The sequence below is a fragment of the Leptosomus discolor genome, chromosome 2, assembly GCF_034619465.1.
Source record: "Leptosomus discolor isolate bLepDis1 chromosome 2, bLepDis1.hap2, whole genome shotgun sequence".
Taxonomy (NCBI): domain Eukaryota; kingdom Metazoa; phylum Chordata; class Aves; order Leptosomiformes; family Leptosomidae; genus Leptosomus; species Leptosomus discolor.
The window spans coordinates 52,795,225-52,820,423 of record NC_141392.1 but is presented as its reverse complement, the minus strand read 5'-3'; the positions used below and the strand labels follow the sequence as shown (position 1 = coordinate 52,820,423).

The window sequence follows — 25,199 nt, the reverse complement described above, 5'->3', positions numbered from 1 at the left end:
GCTTTAAAGGTTCATTACCCATACATGAGTTCTTAAAGAGCTGCAAATCTAGTTATGGTTATATTAAATGCCAGATTGGATGGACGGGAAATAGCCCTGGGACTTCTGTTGACTCAGGAGATGACGGCAGGTGCCAGCATGTTTTATTAAGCTAGTAACCAATAAATGAACAAATTCAAAATATTTTCATATAACAGATGTAAACAAGCATATTTAACTGGAGCTGATGGAACAATACTGATTTCTGGGAGCTGTAGGCTTGGTTGATTATCAAGTAAGCCACTGGATTTCTCTGCTGCTGTCACAGCTTTTGAATGCAAGAGTACAGCCCATATGCATAACATGACAAGGATCGTGTCGCATCAGCTGGCCTAATGAAAAGTATTACCTAACCCTATTTCTATACGTCAGTGAAGATGGGTATTTCTACCTCCTGTTATCAGATAGGAGTGAGTTATCTCTTCTGTGTATTTGCATGCCCCTGGATTAAGGGCAGTTAGCTTCTGCACTGCAGGGAGCACTTCGTAACCTGGCAGAGCAGACAAGGACATCTTTATGACAGTCAAAAGGGATCAAAAAACCAGGTGAGGAAGACACATAGCAGGTGCTCAGATTTGGGTATCGTCCCAGTAACAGCAGGTTCTAGGGGCAGGTTTATGTTGCCAAAACCCACATGCCCTGTTTTTCCCTCATCACTACTCTCTGAGCCGAAAATGGCCGGGCTGTATATCAGGCGTGAAGGGAGAAGTACCTGGGGAGTAAGAACATCCAGGGGTTAAAAGCCTTAGAAGGCTTAGAAGCGTGTGGTAAAGAATAAATAGACCTTCACATAGAGTGCCATTGGAAAATGAGATCATTTCCATAGCTTTTTGGAGCACCCTTTTCAAATCATTAGTCATTCAGAGAAAAGGTGTTTTTTTCTAAAACCCGCCAAGTTTCGATGAAATAGAAAAATTCTATCCTTGAATTGTGTGAGCATGAATTTTACACAGCCGTGTTGATGGATCACCTTATTCATGTTGCTAGTGCTTTTCAAGAAGGAATATAACAATACGCTCCCAGAAAGGAGTGGGGAGCCTGCAAAAACTGCACAGCCTCTTTCTGTACCACGCGGGCTACCTTCCTCCAAAGGCACGCTGCACAAGTGGAAACCTTTCAGGTAGCTTTGTGGCTAAATCTAAATGCTTTGTAGTAGACCTACCCAAGGGTGGCATGGTAGCGACGTGTTACAGATCTAAGAAGAAAAAGAAGAGCTTTTTAGTTAGATGAAGGTGAGGGAAGAATTGTTTGGGATCATTTAGCTGGGAATACACAGCCAGGGAGCAATACATTTCACAGCCCAGACATGACCGATTACTGCCTTGAGTCCTCGGTGAATGGCAAGGCAGATGGTATATAGGCAAGTTGTACGTGCCACAGTAACAGCACGACAGATTTCCAATGGAATGAAACGAAGTCATTGTTAATGTTTGCATTTTACAGGGCAGTGTTTTAGCTATAAAAAACTAAAAATTGATGGTACGTGTCAAAGTAGCGGGGTATTTGTCAAACAACGTACAAAACTTGTCTGAGGAAAGTGAAGTCTGATATTTTATCTTTGAAACCTGTCTGTTGGCTGTGGCAAGTATCCCAGGATTCTGGGAGGCAGCTGTTACTGACCACACTTCAAGCCTCATTGTTAAAAAATGCAAAGGTAGAAAGTACCGGTGGCACCGAATGGCTATACAGCAATGCCACTGGAGCCCATAGGTCTCCTCTCATTTACCTCAGCCAGGGAGTATCTCTGTACATGAAGCATCTATACATGAAATTGAGTCAGGCAGAAGAGCAACTTAATACCTGTGCTGTTTTTATAAAGCTACCAGCTTTTGATGGATGCAGCTGCCCTGGTGGCTGATTACAGAAAGATCAAACCTGACTGAATCTGCTGGAGTCCTGGGTGAGTCCCAGCTGCTCTCAGCCCTGTCCGGCTGGCTCTGCACTCGAAGGCAGTGACAGGTGAGAGACTCTGCAGCAGCCAAGGTGTACAGTCATATTTTCGTGTGAAGCAACTTATCCATCAGGATGGAACTGGGCATTGGCACTGTTACACAGATTCCTTAACTTCTGGATCTTTGAAAGCATCAGATGCTGGCCTTTTAATTTACTCAGTTCATAGCCGAGTGAGCAAACTGACGGGGAAGTCCCAAGAGATGAACCAAAACCAGAACACACAGCCTCTATTCCAACTTATCAACCTAGAGGATTATTTGATCTGAAAAATGTGTTATGTATAGAATCATAGAATTGTTTTGATTGGAAAAGGCCTTTAAGATCATCAAGTCCAACCGTTAACCTAGCACTGCCAAGTCCACCATTAAACCATGTCCCGAAGCGCCATATTGACACGTTTTTTGAATACCTCCAGGGATGGTGATGCCACCACCTCCCTGGGCAGCCTGTTCCAATGTTTGACAGCCCTTTCAGTGAAGAAATTTTTCCTAATGTCCAATATGAACCTCCCCTGGCACAACTTGAGGCCATTTCCTCTTGTCCTGTCGCTTGTTACTTGGGAGAAGAGACAGACCCCCACCTCACTAACAACCTCCTCTCAGGTAGCTGTAGAGAGCCATAAGGTCTCCCTTCAGCCTCCTCTTCTCCAGACTAAACAGCCCCAGTTCCCTCAGCCGCTCCTCACAAGACCTGTTCTCCAGACCCTTGACCAGCTTCATTGCCTGCCTCTGGACACACTCCAGCACCTCAATGTCTTTCTTGTAGTAAGGGGCCCAAAACTGCACCCAGTATTCGAGGTGCGGCCTCACCAGTGCTGAGCAGAGGGACACAATCACTCCCCTACTCCTGCTGGCCACACTATTTCTGACACAGGCCGGGATGCTGTTGGCCTTCTGGGCCACCTGGGCACACTGCTGGCTCATGTTCAGCCGGCTGTCGACCAGCACCCCCAGGTCCTTTTCCGCCGGGCAGCTCTCCAGCCACTCACCCCCAGGCCTGTAGCGCTGCTGAGGGTTGTTGTGACCCAAGTGCAGAACCCAGCACTTGGCCTGGTTGAACCTCATACAACTGACCTCAGCCTGTCCAGATCCCTCTGCAGAGCCTCCCTACCCTCGAGCAGATTGACACTCCCACCCAACTTGGTGTCATCTGCAAACTTACTGAGGGAGCACTTGATCCCCTTGTCCAGATCACTGACAAAGATATTAAACAGAACTGGTCCCAATACCAAGCCCTGGGAAACAATATAGATACGTACTTTACAAGTAGCATCTCTTTGTAGATTGTGTGTTTCTATGGCAGATAAGTAGGTCTACACCTTGCATAAATACTCATTTCTTCCATGTACTTTCAGCTTCAGAGATGCAACCTGTTCTTGCTGTGCCTCTTTTTTTAAGCTGGATAAATACCTGCTAAGAATAATTCAGGTATGGCTGATTTTAAATTGAGGTGGACAATGGATTAGATGACTTCTCGAACCTTATTTTACCCTCATTTTAAAAATATTTTTAAAATGTGCTAAGGTGTTCTTAAATATTTATAAAAATACAAAATATTAAAATACACTTAAATATAAGACTACACTTCAGATGGGGGAAGTCAGTTCTCCAAAATTCAAGTCAAAGGTTGAAAGTGTGTGTTTCTTATTCAGCTAATAAACAGTTATAATGACATGGTAAGATTTTGAGAGATTACAGAAAATCTATTATTAATATTATATTAAAAAAAAATTGTAAGGTAAATCAGGTAGGTGTTCTTTTAATCCTGAGAAGTGAATTCACACATCTTCTTACTGAAAGAAAATTGTTTCTGGAAAGATACATGATCTAGTATACATTTGTACCATGCCTAACAAAATAAGTCGTGCTTCTTGGTTGAAGTCAGCAGACAGTCCCCTGAGAGAAATACTACATAGATGGGGACAAGCACATAAAACAGTGTTACACATCCTTACGCTACATGGCCTTGAACCATTGATTTTACTGCAAAACTGGTAGCCAATAATGGCAGTGTTACAGATGTATCAGTAGGAATAATGTTAAATACAGTTTCTGTCTTACAGAATAAATTTTTACAGCATGATAAATAAAAGAAAATATAACTAACACATAATTATGCAAGAGAAGATGGTACATAATAATTTAAAATACTGTTCACATTTAATATTAACTCTACAGCATATACAATTGCTGTAAACATCAATTTGGTGTGGATTTAAAATCAAGTATAACTTAACAAAATAATTCACAGAATCACAAAATCACAGAATGTTCGGGGTTGGAAGGGACCTTGAAAGATCATCCAGTCCACCCCCCTGCCAGAGCAGGACCACCTAGAGTAGGTCACACAGGAACGCGTCCAGGCGGGTTTTGAATGTCTCCAGAGAAGGAGACCCCACAGCCTCTCTGGGCAGCCTGTTCCAGTGCTCTGCCACCCTCACAGTGAAAAAGTTTTTCCTGATGTTAATGTGGAACCTCCTATGCTCCAGCTTGCACCCGTTACCCCTTGTCCTGCCATTGGACATCACTGAGAAGAGCCCGGCTCCATCCTCCTGACACTCGCCCTTTATGTATTTATAAACATTAATGAGGTCACCCCTCAGTTTCCTCTTCTCCAAGCTAAAGAGACCCAGCTCCCTCAGCCTTTCATCATAAGGGAGATGTTCCACCCCCTTAATCGTCTTCAAAACCAGATAAAATTAATCTCCTGAAATATCCAACAGCAAATTTGTTTAAAGTTCACCAATAATCAGCACTCAGAACACATCAAGAAAGGAGAATCTATATTTCATTTCCATTCCACATTGAATACTGCATATCAAATTTCATATGTGCACTACCTGAAGATGACAGGAGATAGACATGTCAATTTGTGATGAAAAATATTTCTATTATATGACATGGCAAGAAAATTTTCCAAGTGATGTTTGAAATCTTGCCATATCTGCAGCTTTAGTGACAGTTAAATTAATTACCTGGAAGATAATCCTTCTTTACAGAGACTTTTTACCCCCCTTCATTCCTCAAGGGGGTTGTGTCACCTGCTCAATGGATGCTGTGCAGTCCTCTCCTTTAAACAAACACGAGGGACCAAAAGACACACGGAGGTGACAGATTCCCTACATTTTCATCTCCAGCCATCTTGGAATATACAGTTTTCTTAAGGTTATTCCACTACCTATATCTATATGGCTCTATTCCTCTGTCTCCCTCTGACTGGATTCCCCACATAGAATGTAGCCCCTTACTGGTCACAGAGAAGATCATAATTACCCTTGCAATTCAAAATTTGTGAGGCTACTCTTGTCAGTGAGAATGTATGGATGTGAGGTTTGGAAACCTTAGTAACGTTCTCTCTGCTGCCTTACACTTTGCTTACTCTTGGGAAAGTGCAAGCAGATAACCCTCCCTATTGCTGTAGAGCTACATGACCCAGAAAGTATGTTACAGGTACAGGAAGAGTTCTTGCTCCCTTTCCTTTCCTTTTGCAAAAAAGTCAACATTATTGGAATTCCCAGTATGAGGAGGATGTAGATGAACTTGAGTGAGTCCAGCAGAAAGTCACCAAGATGGTCAGGGGGTTGGAGTGCCTGACCCGTGAGGAGAGGCTAAAGGAACTGGGCTTGTTTAGCCCACAGGATAAAAGATTTAGAGGACCAAACATCAGCCTTAAGGTACTGAAGAGATTACTGATACAACCCAAGTGTATGGCAGGACAATGAGAAACAATGCTCATAAATTGAGATAGGGCAAGTTCCAACAGGATATAAAGGAAAATTCCTCACTAGGAGAGCAATGAAGCATTGGAACAGGAGATTGCCTGGAGAAGCTGTGGAATCACTGTTCTTGGAGATTTTCAAGACCAGGCAGGACAAAGTCCAGAGGTACCTGGTCAGAAATCAGTGCTGACTCTGCTTTGAGCAGGAGATTGGGCAGCATAACTCCCTGAGGTCTCTCCTAATCTGTGATTTAATGTGGTCCAAGATCTTGGCACTGAAAGATGCCTCCAAATAGGAAGCTCTTAAGTCCCACATACCACATGCCACAGTGCAAGAGCAGCCATACTCACCACCTAGTGCCTATTACTGCATGAACAGTGTCTATGATAGGCTTGTTAGATCCTACAGCAAAGCCAGCTCTTCATTAGTCAACATTTGCACTGCAACACACCTACATTTCACTTTAATCTTAGTTACCAGTCTACTGAGTTTATTTTCCAGACATTTGTTGTTTCTAATGATACATATCTGCAGTTCAACCGTTTGTAGCTTTCTTTGAGAACAACTCTGTCTTCCTTCAGGTGTCTGGGTAGAACAATCTACCTACACTCTGTCAGTGCAAGGCGTAAAATACACTCGCCTGGCACCAGCTGGTGTACATTGCCAAACTGATACTGAGTTAGTAGGTGCTGAAATGTATACAGGCTGTTTGTGTCTTGGTCAAAGAATTTTAGCAGGCAGTTTGAGTTTAACAAGTGTTTGCAGTATATTCAAGTTTGCAGTATATTCAAGGCCAGGTTGGATGGGGCTTTGAGCAACCTGGTCTAGTGAAGCGTATCCCTGCCCATGGCAGGGGGGTTGGAACTAGATGATCTTTAAGGTCCCTTCCAACCCAAACCATCCTATGATTCTATGATATTACAAGTCATAAGACAAATTGATTAGATGCAAACAAGCACTCTCTGAATTCTCTTACACACTCAATAACATGCCCATCAGCCTTCAAACCTGTACTACATGGAAATTTTCAGTCTTATTCCCTGAAGATGAAAAGAGATAGGCATGCCAGTTGTTGAAGGATAACATTTCACTTGCAAGATGATTTTCCAATCAATGTTAGAAACCTTGCCATACACGTGGCGTTGGTGACAATTAAATTAAGTTGATGGACTAAGCTAGGCTTTCAATTTATCTGACAACAATAATAATATTGCATTACATTTATAAACCATGTTCCACTTCAAGGTCTCTAAACCAATTTGCAAGCAATTACTTTAAAAATACTGCTATGTGTATTGCTACCCATATATTATAGATGGGAAAGAAATCACAGAAAGTGTCAAAGTGCCTATAGGTGTACAGGAAGCCTTGATCTAACTAGAAGTTGCATCCAAATCCCCTGAGTCCTAGTCCGCTCCTTTCATGAAAAGATTACATGTCTTTTCATGTCTCTGCCTTTTTTTTACAGGTATTTTGTTTCTCTTAAGTCTTATGCCTATATACAGCCATCTTAGGTGTGAATGCTATACAGTTGGCATAGAAAATATTGTGTGCTTCTTAATAAGATGTCTATGCCAGTGAAAAGTAATTGCCAAATTCTACTTTCAGTGAAGTCAATGGAAGTTTGACCATGGCATCAAGTAAGAGAGGCCCAATATTAAAAGATACAGACAGGGTGAGATGGAGGACAGGCAGTGGGCTGTTTTGATGCTGGTGTAGAGGAGAATCAAAACATAACGATCGTGTGTCCAGGTGAGTGAACAGACCATGTGTGTCCTCTAGCCAATACCCTTAAAACAGGAACCAGAAAGAAAAATGAAAATAATTATACAAACGCTCTGGAAGCTGGCTTTGGCAGTTACAACATGTATTTTTGCTGAAACGGTTCGCAGCTCTTAGAGACAAGCCCAAACTAGCCCCTAGAATTCAGATGCTCACACAACTGCAAATCACAACCAGACTCGTGATTGTCCCAGCTTCCAAAAATCCCAGCTCCGATGCCCCAAACCTTGGGGAAGTAGGGGTTCACACCCAGATACAGGTGTAGCAATCCAAACCCAGTACTACCACACACCTGGAAGACATGTTTTGCACAAGCGTACCTTCATTAGAGAACCTTTCTTAGGGAAAAACTATTACCAAAGGTCTGCCTAAGCCCAAAGTTTTTTTCTTTAAGAAGCCATTAATAATATTCAGGAGAAAACTGTAAAAAAAGAGGTTGAAGGTGACCTTTGCCTTGAGACAGCCCTGTAATAACCAATAGCTGTGGGATTTCTGAGGTGGAGGTTCCATTTAGGCATTCAAGCAGCTGAAAAGATATTGTCAGAACCCTGTGTAAAAGTTGTTGTTTGGATATACTGGTGGAAGTACTTTAAAAGTGTATTCAGATGCACCATGCCCCACACCGCCCTGGCTCATCCTGGGCAAACAGTTCCATTCTGGTTTGGGTAAGAAAGTGAGCATTTTCAGATTTGCTGTAACAGTGGTAGAACTCATTGGAGTTAAACATATGACTATCTCTTCATACAAGTCAAAGTGCAGCTCTCAGAGGAGCTCCACGGTGTACAGTGTGAGAAGGGTGAGAAATGTGTCAGTGTGAGTGTGGGCTCAGCTCAGACTCTGCTCAAGGACGTAGGTGGAAACAGGAACTTAACTAATAATAAAATTTTCCAAAGGGGTAATTTACCCAAAGCAAACCGTTACGGTCATAAACAAGTCTCACCTAGAGATGATGTACTGAGCTGAGTCAGTGACAAATCTTCAGGGAGAGCTGGAGGCACAGCTGGGTGATGGGCACAGTGCAGCACCAGCAAGGAGCTTGTGCTGCCACCAGTTCAGCATGGGGCTTCTGGCAAGGGATTTCATTGCTTCTCGTGTCAACATCCTCGTTTATTCGATTAGGCTAGTATTTTCCTTTCTTAGTACAGCTGTCAAGAGTTAGTGCTTGTGGGATACTACACAGTTCTCGGAAGAAAGACTATTGCACTTCCTAATACGTATTTTAAAGGAAACAGACATCCATAAAGCAGATGACTGCTCTCAACGCTATTTTTTACTCTAGATTTTTGGCTAGCTTTTTCTTAAAGCACAGTTACATGCTTCTGTTTCTTTGGCTGGTAAAGCATCAGACAATCTACTCTCTCTCAATGCAAAGTTTTTTCTAATTCCTCTTGATCATCAGATCTTCTGAGCTAAAAAGACATTTTTTTCTCCCACAAACAGCAGTCAAAACAATATACCTACATCTGCAGGAAGATTTTTGGCTTATGATTTCTATGCCACTGTTTTGGAATCCTACATATACACAAAAGATCCACCTTCTTTCCTAATCCTAACTTACCACTGAAAATAGTTTATTGCTAAGTTGTTTAAATAGGGTAATAATAGTCCCTTTAAAAAGGTGCAAAGCACTGGTGCTGGGTTTTTGACTTAAGCTCCTTGTGAGGATCTGTTGGCATAGTACTGCTGACTGGTTTTTGTAGTGAGGGAAAACACAGCTTTTTTTTTTTGTTCTCTGTGTGAAAGAAGAAACACTCGGCCAGACCCCAGGGGTTATGGGACAGAGAACAGCAGAGAATTTCAGGAGACATTCCATGGGTACCACTGAAATGATGCAAACAGTAATTACCTATCCCTGCTATCCCAGAATACAGGTGCATGCGCATTTGGGAATGAGATGAGTATCAAATTGCAAGTCCAGTTGCTTGACAAGTTTGTTTTACCTTTCCAATCATGCAAGCAAGTTTGTGACTCAGCATCTACACAAGTCTATTCTCCACTGACAAGACAAATCAGTTCTGCAGCTGAGTCAGTCAGAGCAGCCCTTTTCACAGTGATAAATTCAGCAGGCAGCCACGGTATGGAAAAGATTGTGGAGCCTTTATTCTGTATGAAGTTACCTATGTAAATACATTTTAAAGGAGAATAATCTTCAGCCCATCTTCATGCAAGGAACCAATTAAATGGGAGAGAGAAAAGCTGTCATGGGATTACACTGATTGGTGTTCATGGTCTCTCTAAAAGAGATTAGACATTCTTACTGATAGCGTTTGCTGTTGCTACCGTTGTGTGTTCATCCCTTGCTTACAAAAATCATCTGTCAACTTGCTGTAATTGCAATTGTGGTTGAGAATTAATTTCTTTAATTGACTTTTCTTTCAACGGTTGCAAATATTTCCTACATTTGAGAGTGTGACAAAGGTGAAGCGTCATGCCAGTTACAGGCTCATGCACGTGTTGGCATGGGAATCTCTGCCACAGCCTGTTCTGGAATGCCAACTTTTTCTGCTGGCACATCTAGAACCAACAATAACCTTTCCTTACCCTTCAGGCTTCATCCTTTTGAGGTGCCAGGTATGAATGACTGTTGCCAATGGTCTTAGCACTCAAAATACCTAACCCTTAACACCTACTGACAGCACTCTAGGCTGCATTTGGAGCTGAAAGTGAAGAACCCGCTGAGTAGATTGCACTTCCCTCTCTCTGCCTGTAAGAAATTTCTCCAATTCGTCCTCTTCAAAACAAGGTATCTTTATGTCCTCACCCAGAGGTGAACCTCACCAACAGCCACGTTAGTTGGTATTACAATAATCCCACCATGAGGCCATGAATGAGGCCCCACTGGGTGACCTGCAGTACTAACACTGTAGGAGAACACCTTAGCCAAGAGGAGCTCGTCATTAAGTTACACAAGTTACTGGAAAAGATAAGGAAAAGGCAACAGAGAGTTATGGTTTGCGAATGTTTTAATTTCATACTGAAGGCTTTTCCAAAACACCAAAAATGTGTTTCAATACACAGGTGTATGTGAATATCGAATTGTCTGTTCTTCGCAACAGCTATTCCGAGAGGCGCATCAGCCGTCTTCTACATGATCTACGCACATCCTGTTGCGGCTCTAGATCAGCGCGACAGTTTTCACAATGACTGGTGCTTTTCTTAAAGCCTCTGTCCCGGCAAGCATTTGAGCATGTGAACATTTCAGCTTTAATTTTCTAAAACTAAGTACCTTCAAACATCATGCAAATAAATACTTTGAAACATTTATGGAGAAAAGCAAATTAGAACTAAGTGAAATACAGAATTTCAAAACACAAAAAGAAAAAAAAAAAGAAAGAAGCAATATATGTTACTTAAAAACAACAGCAAAAAAAAAATCATCATTTTAAAAGCTTACTTAAAAATTCTGGGTTTGGGTGATTTCTGAGTGCCTGGGTTTGATGACACTTTGCCCAGCAGTTTTTTGGATTTTGTCCAGTTCAAGGTTTCCCAGTCTGCATGCTGCTGAGGAGGTGGGGAGAAATACTACGGTCTAAAACAGATAACGTCTTTCTGCTGTACTCTTTGCATATGTTTGATTTCCAAAATCAACAATTCTCTTTCAAGCTCTCAAATCCCATGCCAAAATGCATAGATGGGATGGCTATCACCATATATTACTAACATTGCCCAATCCTGACTATAAATATCTTGCTTCAAGTGGTTTATTCCTTGCCAAGTCTCAACACTCTGGGTTTACTTTTTTATTTTGAGACTTTGGTGAATTAAACCATTTTCAGCCTGTGACAAACAAGAGATTCCCAGGAATGAAACCAGCAAGCAAGAAGGTGTTTATCTTGAGTTATCAGGATGTTTATCTTGAGTTTGAACATATAAATTTCTCTGTGGTGCTTGATGTTGTGAAAAATTATGTTCTATCTGCCTTAAATGTAATAAACAATACTTTGATAAAGCTGAAACTGAGATACATCGCATAGCCTTGTTAGTGAAAGTTTTTCTTTTACAGTAAATGCAAGAGGCTTATGTACATTTCTTATTTCAAATAAGGAAGTTCCCAACCCAAGTTAAGAAACAAGTGGTTAACTGGCAGTTACTGGTCTGCCTTTTCCTAAAGATGCACAGAAGAAACAGTTATATTCTACGTTATGTGAAGATGCTAATTCCCTAAATATCCTTTGCTGCCCCCTCTCTCCTCTGCTGGCTGCCACGTGAGCAATCCATAGCCTGAAATTTTATAACATGAACTAGTACAATGCACCCCTGATAGAGGAGTTGGTGACTCCCTGACATCCATTGCTCCATACTTCTCCTACTATTATTATTTACTCTTACGAACTGGCTAGCTGTGCGTTAACAGATGAGTTTTGCCCATGTGCAGAATACAGACGACAGATTTTTGTCGAGATAAGGATGACGACACCAATGTCCTCTGTGCTTACTGCATAGCGGGAGGTGAAATGATGAATACTTGTGCACGTGCATGTAGGGGGGCAGCTGGAGGGGGAAGAGTCTGGTTACAGATAGGCTTTCCTTGTACAGAACATTTTTATGTACCATTCTGAAGAAATCAGTATTTTTAAAACATGACACTTATGTGGCAGATAAAAAAAGAAACAGCTGCATTAAGCAGCTTCAAGAGTCAGACTTAAAAAAAGGAAAGTCACCTCTGTCCCTACTCTTCCCTGCACATAGAAAGAAGACACTGATATGATATATAGAGCTACTCAATGATCAAATTGATTTCTTCTAAATTAAGCTCAGGTGTATTTCTGATATCTTCTCTAGGGCCTATTTAAAGATATATCTTTCATCATTGCTAGTTTCATATACCTTATTGAACACAATTAGCAGCTGTATTAGCTGCACCAGTTTATCCGGGATGAATGAAGGAAAGATACCCAAAGAAAAGCGTGGGCAGAATACAGCTGCATCTTGGATAGTCCTGTAGTCTTCTCTAGTTTTGTTGTGTTACTTCATTTTATTTCAAAATGCATGACAAGAACAAACTTTTCCCATTGCAAAAATGTATATGGACACAAGAAATTTCAATTCACCTGGAGAGTATTAACAACTCTATTTTCAGCCTGAAGCAGTAACTAATCACATTAGTGGAGGGGCTTTTATTTTCAAAGTGATGGCTTTGGAATAGAGAACTTGCCTCTAAAGAGCAAGTGAGATCTGCCTCTCCCAGATCACTGCTGTGCTCTTGGTAGAGATGCTCCATTTTCTCCCTCTTTACCACATTTCTCAGATCACCACATTATTTCAGAGTCTCCTGGGTAAGTGCTATGCTAGTGACCCCTACTGTGGCTCTACTTTTAGGGTGCTCCTACACCATGCTAGGAAATTCTCAATGGCATCTAAATTAAGCTGATTAAATTGTAGTGCAATAGCTGCTATTCAAATATATACAGTAGGAGGAGTAGTGTATCATGGTAATATTCACAAGCAAGCGATGGAGTGTGAAGCTATGAGGTGGCATCTTTGTACTCAAAAAGTTGCTCCTAGGCAAGGGGCCGTTTGTGCAGGTCACAGATCTACGCAGTTCGATAGAGAAGGGTCTAACACAGGGTCAATTATCCTGTTCGGGATGTTTCTGTTTTCACTCTGCCATCATGCAATAGTGTGCTATAGAATACATTATTTTCAAAATGCTTTAGGGAGTTTTAATAAAGCTTAGTGCATAACTCTGGCTGCATGTGATGCAAAAAAAGCAAACCAAAAATATCCTAAAAACATTGAAACTGACATTAAGAAGAGTTGAATTTCAATCCAACATTTTATTTCCCACAAGCTGCAAATCACTCAGTACAACAGCCTCCTGTCCCAAGCTGCAATACACCATAACATGAGCATGGCGCTGTCCAGTACTATACGATGCCTGCCCTGAAACTCAGGCCAAGATAATTTTTCAGCAGTGAATTTCTCCCCTTGAAGTCTGATTTAAAATAACATGATTCCCTTTTCCAGACAGGAACATTGATACACAGCAGCTTAAACTGTATTCTTTCAATGGTATGATACACGGTATTATTTCTGTTCCAATTTTTTATTCCACGTTCTTCTTATCTGACAGCTTTGGCAAAGAATCAGCCATACAATCCTAAAGGAAGCGTTCAGATGTTTGAGTATTTACAGACTATAAAATCAAAGCAATAGCAAAATAAGGTTTCTAGTAGTGGAAGAAAGTTTAAGACTTAACGATGCTTGCAGGGACCGTATTTCCTCCATCTCGGAAGCAACCCCAAAGGCTTCAGGTGGCTGCAGTGTGAAAGCGTATTCTTACACTGGAGCACAATCACAATTCTGACTGCAAGGAAAAGAAAGTGGAGGAACTTATGCAAAACAAGGTGGGGAAAGAGACTTGCTTATGAAAAAAGTTTTTCACAGGATTTCTGAGAAAAGCATTAAAAAGATCTACCACCTGTTACAGGGCCAAAATAAAGGCTTCTGGAGGCTGTTAACGTTGGTAGGCTATAACAGCATTTGAGAAACTGCATACATTACAAAAAGGCTTTCACAGTCCCTGTGATGATGCAGGAAATCTGAGAAAAAAAGACCGTGCAATTAAAGAAAGGTAATTTTTGCAGCCTAAAATTGTGAAGTGGTAATGTGACCTCTGCAAACAATGATTTAAGAACACTGTTAGAGCAGAAGCAACATATTTTTAAAGAAACACATACTTTAAAGAAAAAAAAGGTCATTTCCCACAGAAATACATTAATTTCTTATCATTATTTAATTTCTAGCACCATTCTTTCCAAGCTAATGCATTTTCAAACTTTTTTTTTTCTCCTCTGAAATTGTATTTGTAGGCTAAATCAATATGGTGAAGAATAGAGGAATTCCTGGGAAAAAAAAGTCACGCCTCTCCATTTTATCATTTTCTGGGGGTGTGTGTTCGGTTTATTTATTAAAATCGTTGCATCCCCTTGTTTGTGGGGTATTTATGTCTTCACTCTTCTACCCGAAGAGTCAGTAGAAAATGTCACTCTGTCTTTTTCGGTCCAGCGGCCGCCTCTACCTTCTTTCTTCACATTTTGGAAGAGCAACCAACTACTCCCGTTTTATGGAAGAAGAATTTATGGAGGTCCAACCCTGACATCCAGTGGCCACTGCGGTTCATGGCATGCTCCCAGTGTCTCGGCCATTTGAAACTTGGCTTGAAGCGATACGGCTTTAATCTCCAAACAGATTACTTCAGCACTTAAATCAACACATCTATGTCATTTCCATAAGTAAGCATCGGTTGTTTCAGATACTAATTATTTAGCAACATGACTTCAGAGACCAAGACAAATATAAAATACTCTGATAATTATATTTAATGGTATTCAGTACAAAAACCTTGAAATATCCTAAAATGTTAAATTATTCAGGAATACTAATCACACAAGCATATTACCACGGAGTGATAACTCTATATAAATCTGCATTTGCACATGCATACATACTTACGTACACCCACTCCCTCCCCCCAGTCAGTTTAGTGTTCCTAAACTTGAAATGAAAGTGCTCAACTGCAGGCATCCATTTTGCACAGACCTAAGAAGAAAAACAAGGCCCAACAACAGATGTTATTTTTGCATGGAAGAAGAAACAAAGATAAAGTGTATATAATTGAATATAATTCTTCAAAGCTAGCAGCTGAAACTTTGTAGTTTTTCAAGAGAAACTTGAAGTTAGGTAATTGTAAATATTTGCTACTTGCCTGTTGGCTGGTAATTTTACTACCTATTTTTTCTTCCTAGTATTGGTAAGCTTGTCTGGTAGTCTCAGAGGAGTTTTTGATCAAAGCCAGTATAGAGTGAAGTTTTGGTACGTATTTTTCCAGAGCTCTGGATGTCTGAACGCAGTGTTTTGATCTGGCTCGCTATCAAGCTTGCTGAAAATTTCAGGTTTATACTTCCCTTTCAGGGTGCTTTTTTGAACTAGAACTCTAGCATCTGTTTGGTTTAATGCAGCTATTACTCCTAGAAACTCCTGCAACAACTGCAAGAGATGGATAAGCTTCTGGGCATCTTTTCTGTTCCAAAGACTGTTTATGTTAACCAATACCTCTCCTGACTTAGAGTTTCCAAGATAGCAACTTCAAAACATCTCTGAGATCAGCCCTACGTGTCACTGTGTTGGCACTGAACATCTATCAAAAGTTAGTGTCCTTCATACTGTCCTGTTCTTTATAAAGATACCACTTAAAAAAACCTGAAAGCTTTCCCATGTTCAGAATATGTCTTTCTTTGTATATACCAGCATATATAGAAACTCCTGAGGCGTTGTGTGTGTTTGGTTTTTTTCTCTCCTGGTGTCTCTGTAAGCAACCGCAGAATGCAACTGCTTCCTGCTAAGTAAGCCTTGATGACTCAACAGATCCTTGTAAAAATAATAATAATTAAAAAATTATAGTCCTCATTTAGTTCTTTGCACTAAAGCGTAAAGACACTTCAGGACATTGTTTTGACATTGCTTTCTGTGGCCTTGGTTTTATAAGATGCTCACTTTTAAACAAGGGGCTTAGAATCATCCAGGTTTTCACAGAACATTTCTGTGGATTTCTTTTGTCTACAGGGCAAATGCAAGGACAGGAAAAAATAGCTCAGTGTCCTATTACAAAATTTCTGGCAATATGTCTTTCCTATTTTAAAACAAGTAATTAAAACCACTACTATCATATGAAAGCATGAATCATTTAATGCATTTTAAACTTGGCATTACGTAAACTCTTGAAGACAGCTGGAGAAGAAAGACTACTTATTTGGTGGGTGATAAAATTTATTTCAAGCTCCACTTTGAACAAAGAAGATTGGCAACGTAATTTGTAATTTCTGTGGGGTTTATGTCTTCTTGTGAGTTTAACATTCACATAAGATACTACCTGCACTGCCAAAAAATCTTTTTCAGCGTAATACTTACTTTTGGCTTAAATTCCTTGGCCCTGTTCATCTGGAAAGCCTGCTTAAGGAAAAGTAACTAAGAGCTCTGCACATTACAGAGGAACAGGGATGGGATCTACAGTACTTTTCCACAGCTGCATGTAACAGAAGTAACCTTACCAAACTCCTTATTTTGGGATGACCTGCAAATGCCATGCACTTTAGCCTTTCTCTGCATGGACTTCTTGTATAAAACATACCACAGATAGTGCTGTCGCACTCTAACCAAGCAAAGGTTCCTTCTAATCCTCCTAATGAAAAGGATTGTTGGGTTGCTCTTGGCACCTCCTGGCTATTTTTGTGGTAGCTTTTTCTTTCTTCAGAGCCTGACTTTCCATGTCACTTGCTTAGGAAGCAAAACCGAGATGCAGTTTATACAGAAACAGCATCAGGAGCTGGGATAAGCTATGCCCTGAAGCGTGAGCCTCAGGGTTTTGCTTTTGTGTTTTCTGAAGACTCCTGGCAAACAGAGACTTTCTGATGTTGTTCCCCATGACCCATTATCTAGGTATTTTGTAGCCAGATTTTATAGTGCATGTCCCTTTGATTCTCAGGTGAATTGAGAACAATATCAAAGCCGCATCTTTGCTTTACGAGTTAACTCGAGGCTGGAAGCTTTAACTTGAGGCTTGAGGGTCAGATAAGCATCAGGCTTAACATGAGGCTCAGCCTTGTACCTGTCTTGAGAGTACGAGATCCTGAACTAGCCGCTGATCCTCAAGTGCGCGCCTTAAGATAACGACGCGTTACAGATGCCGGCCTGGAGCTGTAACTGTCGCTTGGCTTACTACAGGATCAGCCAATTAAAGTAGTTAAACCAGTAGGAAATGATTTTATTACAGATCATATCAATACTTAATCATGCCAGGGCCCGCCCCGCAGCGCTCCCCGCCCAGCCGCCCCCCCGGCAGCCCGGACAGGGAGGGGACTACAACTCCCGTCGTGCCCTTCGGGGCGCGCCTCCCATAGCGCACCGCGGCAGGAAAGCCCCGGCCTCCTGGAGGGTTGTGGGTGGGTGGGTTTTTCATTTATTTCCGTTCAAGGCGGAGCCGTAAGTAACCGGCGCCGGCACAACGGCCGGAAAAGGCTCCTGGAGTGAAGGCGCGTCACTTTCCCCCGCCATTTCGCGCAGCGCCTTCCCGCAGCGCCCGGGCCGCCGCCGCCGCCGCCGCCATGACGGACCGCTACACCATCCACAGCCAGCTGGAGCACCTGCAGTCCAAGTACATCGGGACGGGCCACGCCGACACCACCAAGTGGGAGTGGCTGGTGAACCAGCACCGGGACTCGTACTGCTCCTACATGGGCCACTTCGACCTGCTCAACTACTTCGCCATCGCCGAGAACGAGAGCAAGGCCCGCGTCCGCTTCAACCTCATGGAGAAGATGCTGCAGCCCTGCGGGCCGCCCGCCGACAAGCCCGACGAGTCGTAGCCCGCCCCGCCCGGCCCCGGCGGTGTTGGCCGGAGCGGGCGGCGGCAGCGCGGAGGCCGCCCCTCGGTGCGGGGCGTGGCGGCGGCCCGGCCGGGCTCCGCTGAGGCCGCCCCCCTACCAGCCGAGCCCGAGCCCGTGGCCGCTGCGCTGCCGCTGCGGCCGGGGAGGTGCCGCCGTGACACGGGGAGCGTCGGCACCGGCGGCCCGCCGTCCTCCCGCGTTCGTGTGCTCTTCCCTCGAAGGACTCTGACGGGGAGAAGGCTTGTAAAACGGCAGCTTCTGGAGAGCTTCGACTCTTTGAACTGTACAATCGTTCCGGTTTTTTAAAATGGAAAATAATAAAACCTACTGGGCATTTCTAACGTTTTGTTTGGCAATCTGCTGGTAAGAGCCTTTTGTTCTAAAAGGGGTGCTGATGACGCAGTATTGAGCGTTTCGGTATATCCATCTGAGATGCAAGTCTCAAACACTTTACAGATGGCGTTTTCCCAGCCGGGCTGCTTGGTGCTTGCTTACCAAACCTCTCTTTTGAGGAGAGAGAGGAAGCTTGTTGACACTCGGACAGTTTGACTTCTTGTTAGCATTTATTGCGTGGGCTGATTTGTGGTGCAGCATAAGTCAATTGCTGCAGTGCTTTACAACTCCAAAATCGCTTTTCTTTAAATACGGTTTTCTTGCCTCCTCTTCCTCTTTCCTGTACTTTGAGTTTTCCAAACCTTGATCCTCTCCTATCCAACTTAGCTACTTTTTTTCTTACTAAAGATTCCTAGTTATTTAGTGATTAAACTCTGCATTGGACTAGACAAATGCATTAATGTGGGTTTAGACACTTGATATGGAATAGGAAGATAAAGGTTGCTTGCTACTACTTTGAAGAAATATTTCTCGAGGTGACAGACTGCAAACTGAACTAGTGTTGATTCTGGTTTGTTACTTAAAACAGGCTTTCTGTTCTCTTGTCATAGTAAAAATAAAGTCTGAGTTCTAATGAATGGGAAGACCTCAGTAAAACTTAATGAGATGTGATGCTTGAAGAAATTACATGCTCCCATTTCTGACATAGAGCATTGTAACTGTGGGTGTGGTGGTTTTTTTTTTGTGTGGGTTGGTTTGTGGTGTGTGTTTGGGTTGTTTTTTTACATTGCAGAGGAAAGCTCAGTGTTTTCTGAGCCTGTTAAGACTGTATGCAAGTTTACCAATGATTTTTCTTTCTTAAGTCAGTGATCTCAACACTTTTGCATGATAAACTTCTCACAGTATTGACTCTTACAGAACTAAGCTATTCATAATACTGTAATAAAGTAAGAAAAAGCATACAAGCTCCCAGGGCTACATTCAAGTCAGTTTATCCATCTTCCGAAGATTTCAGAGATGGCATTTTTACAATTCCATTGCACTTACTAAGATGAGTGCATGGGTGAAGTGATCCTAAATGAATTTTACCTGGAAGTTTTGTGGGGAACTACTGCCATGTCCAATAAATAATGGATTTGTAGGAAGCTCCTGGTTTTCCCTTTTCATGCAAGGTAGTGCAGGTAATTAGAACATTATCTGTTCCTTGCCAGACTGAGGAACACGGCTGAAAGATTTTCCTTAACTTGAGTTCAGGCACTTACTAGTAGGCACGTAATTCAGTCTTACAAATTTTGCTCAATTTTTGCATCTAAAAATGAAGCAAGTTGCCTCTTACTGTTCCTCTTAGTGGAAGTCTGTCCTGTGAGTAAATCTTGGAAACTTCCTTTTCCTTATGCAAATAGACAACACACTTGGTGAGGAAGGGTGGCATGGGAGAGTCCCATGAGGAAAGCTGCTGTTTCTCTTGCCTGATGTACACCGTAGCAACTCTGACCACAGAGAAAAAGAAGCATCAGTTACTGTATTGCATTGCCCCCCAAGTAGTTCCGTAAGGTGTCTTGTTTGCTGGCAGCACACAGGCAGTTGATGTGTGCACAGACAGGAATATTGTGGTTAGTTCACTGATGGCAAAGGAGCTTGAGCCTCAGTGCTGGGACTGGCAACTGGAAGAGCTGGAGTAAGGATACAGATATTTTTGTAGTGGGTTGGAGACCAAACTTGCAGTGTTCTGCAAAGACAAGTCTGGAATGTCTTACATGGAAGGAAAACCAGAAACTGCAACTTCATCCACTCCTGCATAAATTAGAACTTAAGACGTTTCAAGGAAGATTTCTGCAAGTATAAATTGCTAACAAGTAGCTCTATCCATGGATATTCTCAATACATTTTAAAACATGAGTAACAAATATGTGACACAAAGATTAATGCCCCCTTGCAGGCCAGCTCTTCATTATAAAGGCCAAACTGCCTTCAGGGAGAGGTTGGAGTTACATGGCAAGTGAGCTCGCTGGATATACTTGCTCAAATCCCGGTTAAGCACATGCCCCTGTTTTACTGTAGTTGGAAAAGGTTTTTAGAGTGTCCATACTAAGTAATTATTGTCAAACATTACAAACACATTCTTAAGAAATAGAGAAAACCAAAGGGAAGTTGGAATTCCTAAGAATTCAAGATAAACTTGGAGAATTGGGAGACACTGAAGACTGTTTCTGGGCTATGGTATTTTTCTTAAATCCCAAAGCATTTTTAAAACCAATGAAGGCAGTGAGCTCTTTTACTTTTTACTATTGCAAAGAGTAAAGCATCCTAAGAATAGAGTTAGTTACCTATCCTACTGAGATGCATCTGCTTTTTTACCTCTGACCTCATTGAAAGATGAAGGGTAATGTTTGTTTATAAATTGGCTTGATATTTGCACTATTTGTTCTTTTTACAGCCAAGCAGCACAGCTTTAACTGGGCTTCCCACTGATCTCTGTCCCCTTTTCCTGAGTTTCTGTAGCTTAATTTCTTAGTGTGAAATGTGAGAAATACAGTTTTCAACAGCTTGTGCATTGTGTTTGGTAAGAGGGAATTTCATCTGCTTTTGTTCAGCTAGTTAACATACCTTTGTAAATTCTCTGTAGAGTAGACCTCTTATTTTATAAAATATCAGTAAGATTTTTAAAATTTAGTATTTAGTAACTGTTTAGCTAAAAATAGAATACTGAAATGATGTTATCTAAGATTTTTGAATACAGTGAGAAGTATGTGAGAAGATGGCAGGTGAAAGGAGAAAGGGTTTGCTTCTGGTGCCTTAATTGTAGCCAATTCAAGAGAAAAAACAAGCTTGACTTGTTGAAAAAGCATGCAAAGCTTTATGCTATGATGGTTTATTTTACTTATAGATTGGTTATACTTAACCCAGAAAATACTACTGTAGAAGTGCACTGTCACCTTAATTTTTAATTATGTTTGTTACCGTTCTCTTGGTCATGCAGCTATCTTTTACACCATAGCTAAGTGTGATGTTACTGATTATTTTATAAATTAGAAATCTTGGCAGTTTATTGAATTTCTATATTCCGGTTGCTTTTCATTGTAATTGATTTTTTAATTTTGTTTGCTACACCAGAGGGCAGCAGATGATGCTGCTATTCAACTGAAGGCACAGATAACTTATAGAATTGCATGCTATCTTACAAAGTTCCTTTGAAAAAATAGATACTTTAAAAAATTGCTAAAATTTTCTGATAGGCAGAAATAATTAGCTTCTCTAACAGGACAGTTCTAAAGTTCAAAATATGTGTCTTTTATTCACCATGGATGAATAGAGCAGTATGGGAGCCTTAGCACAATACCATAGCTCTATAATTCCAAGTACCTTCATTTTTTTATTTTCTGATTTATCAGAATGATAGCAGTACATTAGTTAACACTTGCACAGTGAAACAATCAACTAGGGAGTTATTTTCTGCAAACTGTAAAACTTGGGCCATTCCTTTCACTTCAGTCAAATTCAGCATAAATCCATTGTTTTTTAGGATCATTTGCATATATTAAACATTCTGAGAATATTCATAGTCTCTTTTAGCATCAGGATTTTACTGCAGCACGCTGGATAATTCCTTTTCAAAACATTGTTGGTTTCCAAATGCTCATTGTACCACTAATTCCATAGATTTTTCTAAAGCAAAAAGCCAAAAGACTTAGTTGGTTTTGTAGTACACAAAGGGGGGCTTAAATGTGCAGCTTTTTCAGTTCTCAGTTGTTATAATTTAACCATGCAATACTGCATATTAGTACTGGTATTATAATACATTCATAAATCTGTGCTCTTGTGACTCACTAAAAATGCACTCTTTCCACTGTGCTGAGGCTAGCTGTATTGTCCAGAACTTAAATGCATTTAAAATTGATTAAACTGTGGCACATTTCAGTAAATTAGACATCCTCATTTGAAGATTCTGTTGATGTTCCCTTATTCTTTGTCTATTTGCCATTCTCCTTTTATATTCTTTTTGTTAATTTCAGTCAGATTTGATTTGGAAAAAAACCTCTGAATGTAATACAGTACTTGTGTGTCTTTTGAAACTGAGCCATCATTGTATTCTGTCATGAAGGAATGTGTCAGGATGCTGACGTACCTGAATGGTTCTGACTGCTCTAAAAATACAACTAGAGTAATGTTTTTCTTGGGTTCAAGAACTGTAACCAATAGTTCATAACTGGAATTTATTTTGAAACCCACATCAAACAGCTAGGATAGCCCACCTGAGATATTTCTACTCAGGCTCCTTGTGTTTTGTGGAAAAGAAAGTTAGTCCAAAGAATTGATTCTCTGATCATGGATGAGTGACAGTTCAAACTTTAAGTGGCAAAAAAAATTCCATTGTGACATGATTCATGTGAAATTAGAATTTTTAAACAGGTGAATTGCAACAGCATTTGCTCAGGTTTAAGCAAGGTATAGTTGCCCCATGTTTTCTTCTGCAGCACAGCTGGATCGGCAGCTCTTCAGAGTCTGATGCTTCTTGGATAATGCTGGTATTGGTGCTTTGGGGGCTGTAATGTAAATTGCATTTCTGAAATGGTGTTAAGATTAAACTTGCAACATTAGGATTTGTAAACATCCTACAAAGTCCCAAGGTTACTTTTAATGTCTCACTCCTCTCATCAGCTTTATAGCTTGACCGTAAACAGCACTGGCATAGCTGAATAATGAACTGCTGCAGCCAGACTGAGAATAACCAAGTGGATGCAAAAATGGCTTGAAGTTGCTTTTGCTAAGGAAGAAAACCTAGCATGCTTTCTATTCAGAGCCAGAAGTTATTACAATCTGTACATAAACTATGGGGTAATAACATGTAGGCTGCTACCTGATTTGGTACATGCATAACTAAACACACATGCATAAAGCCCAAAAAATCAGACTGCTATAATTAAACATTGATCACTATGCACAAGAGCAACAGGGCAGCAATCAGATGGCAAACAAGTCTTGAATTCTATTTAAGCTTGAGGAAATGCAAGTATTGTTCTTTTCATATAACATTAAGAAAATCTGCTTTCTAGTTTTTTAAAAGGGAAATTAATCCTAATTAGCTTAGCTGTTTTTCCATCATGTATCAGCAGCTATGCTTGATCCTCAAATTTTTAGAATGCATTATGGTCTAAAAATTTTGTTATTTTTGCTTACTGTCTGAACAACAGTATTAATGGAGAAGCCAAAGGATAGAGGAGGTGAAGTGTTTTTTATTAAATGTAGTTTTCCAAGAGCAAGCAGTAAACTTCCAGGACAGTTAAAATTAGTAAAATTAGTTAAATTTGAAGTGTGTTTCTTCATATACTGTCTTTTCCAGTGATAGCATGGACCCAGTGTTTAGATATTTATCTTAGTGTTAATCCTCTAGAAAGGATCAAAGCAGTTGATAAGGTTATGGAAGTAATTCTCAATGTCTCTCATGTCTTTCCAGCACAAGGCATATGACAGTATTACATTTTAACTGTAATAAAACCAGGCTTTCATGGATTGTGTTGAAGGGCACAGCTGTCCTTCAACTGTATTACTGCATGTAAAACATTCAGGCCTTTAGCTGTTGCTCCTCTGATCTCCATTTTGAAGAACAGTAATAGCGTGAAACTCAAGTTAAAAAAGATCAAGGATGTAAGTATATGTAGCACCTGCTCCTCCTTGCCTCTTTCTTTTGCAAAAGATAGTCTTCACATTAGTAAGTAAGTGTCCAAAAGCCCTTATTCAATCTATGGAGTAGCAAACCCCATGAGAACTAGAAGGAACCAGGTTTTTCTAGTATTCCTTTTGGCTTTCTGGTACGTCTGTAAAGCAACAGGCTGGTGAAATCCAAACTCAGCTCTTTTCTGCTATTTAAGTGTGATATCATGGCACACTTGTGATTGTGGGTAACAGTGATGGTTAGCCCTCAGCAAAGGTGAGGCTGGTGCAGGATTTTCTGAACTTTGCAGCATTCATATTCTATGCCTTGTTTAGTATAAATAAATATGGAAAAAACAAATGCATGATGCTGTCTATGTTTAGCCTGTACCCAGGCCTAAATTGTAACAGTTGCTCTATCACCCAATGAATCTTCACCATCCAGGGAGGGAGATTGGGCAAAAGGAGAAAAGACCCATAGGTAAAAGTACAACAGGTTTAATGAAAACAGCACTGGTACAAACAGAAAAATACTTACCCAAATGAACATGCTGTTATCAGGATGTACTCAGAGTAGTCCTCAGCAAAAGGAGCAGGAGCTCTATCTCCTCACTAAACCTCCTCCCTTTATAATGGCCATGACATTACGGGATGGGCTACACCTGTAGCTCAGTCAGGTCAGCTGCCCTGGCTGACTTGAAGCTTCTAATGGCTTCTAATGGCTGGCCTACGATTCTATCCCAGCCAAACCAGGACAGATGCTGATGCTTGTGTTGTCTGTTTACTGCTGTCAGGGTACTGCTGGTGTAAATCACTTCCCACTTGGACATGCTGAGTGACATGCATGTAGATTCAGTACTTCATATATTAAAAGGCTGGGGGTGACTTTGGCATTATTAGACCACTCTTTGTGTTGATTTAAGAGATGACCATAATGAGAACAGCTGAGCTCAATGCTGCACCTACGACTGTTTGACAGTGCCCTTGGCTCACCTTTGAAAGCATGTATCTGGACTCTACAAGGCATCACTGGGTCAGACTTGGTTGAGCAGGGCCTCCATGGGTTGTCTTGAGAGTGTGACAGACCAATCCACAGGCTAGAAAAGTGGTTTGCACCCACACCAGAGCTTTGGGACTTTGCTAAGAGGCTGCAACAGGCCTTTATACAAGTGTTTTTTAAAGAGCTATATGCTGCTTTTCATTGCTTATTAAAGTGTTTTCCTCCTCAGACATCATTCTGAAGCAGCTATTTGCAGACAAATCTGTGAGCAATTTAACTTGTTGCATTGCAGAACTAACTGCGGCTGTCCTGGGATGACCCTGGGAAGCTGGAGGGA

At 41.1% G+C, this 25,199-nt stretch overlaps 1 protein-coding gene across 1 annotated transcript; it reads left to right on the top strand.

Moving 5' to 3' along the window:
* The first annotated feature begins 17,586 nt into the window (after nucleotides 1-17,586).
* Nucleotides 17,587-17,857, top strand: SF3B5 (splicing factor 3b subunit 5). The gene has a single exon (XM_086461075.1). It carries the CDS (start codon nucleotides 17,596-17,598, stop codon nucleotides 17,854-17,856), a length of 261 nt encoding a protein of 86 aa, XP_086317201.1. The 5' UTR covers nucleotides 17,587-17,595; the 3' UTR covers nucleotide 17,857.
* Nucleotides 17,858-25,199: the final 7,342 nt, after the last annotated feature.

Excerpts from the sequence above, each read along its gene's own strand:
- SF3B5 (XM_086461075.1), top strand. The coding sequence starts at position 17,596 with ATGACGGACCGCTACACCATCCACAGCCAGCTGGAGCACCTGCAGTCC.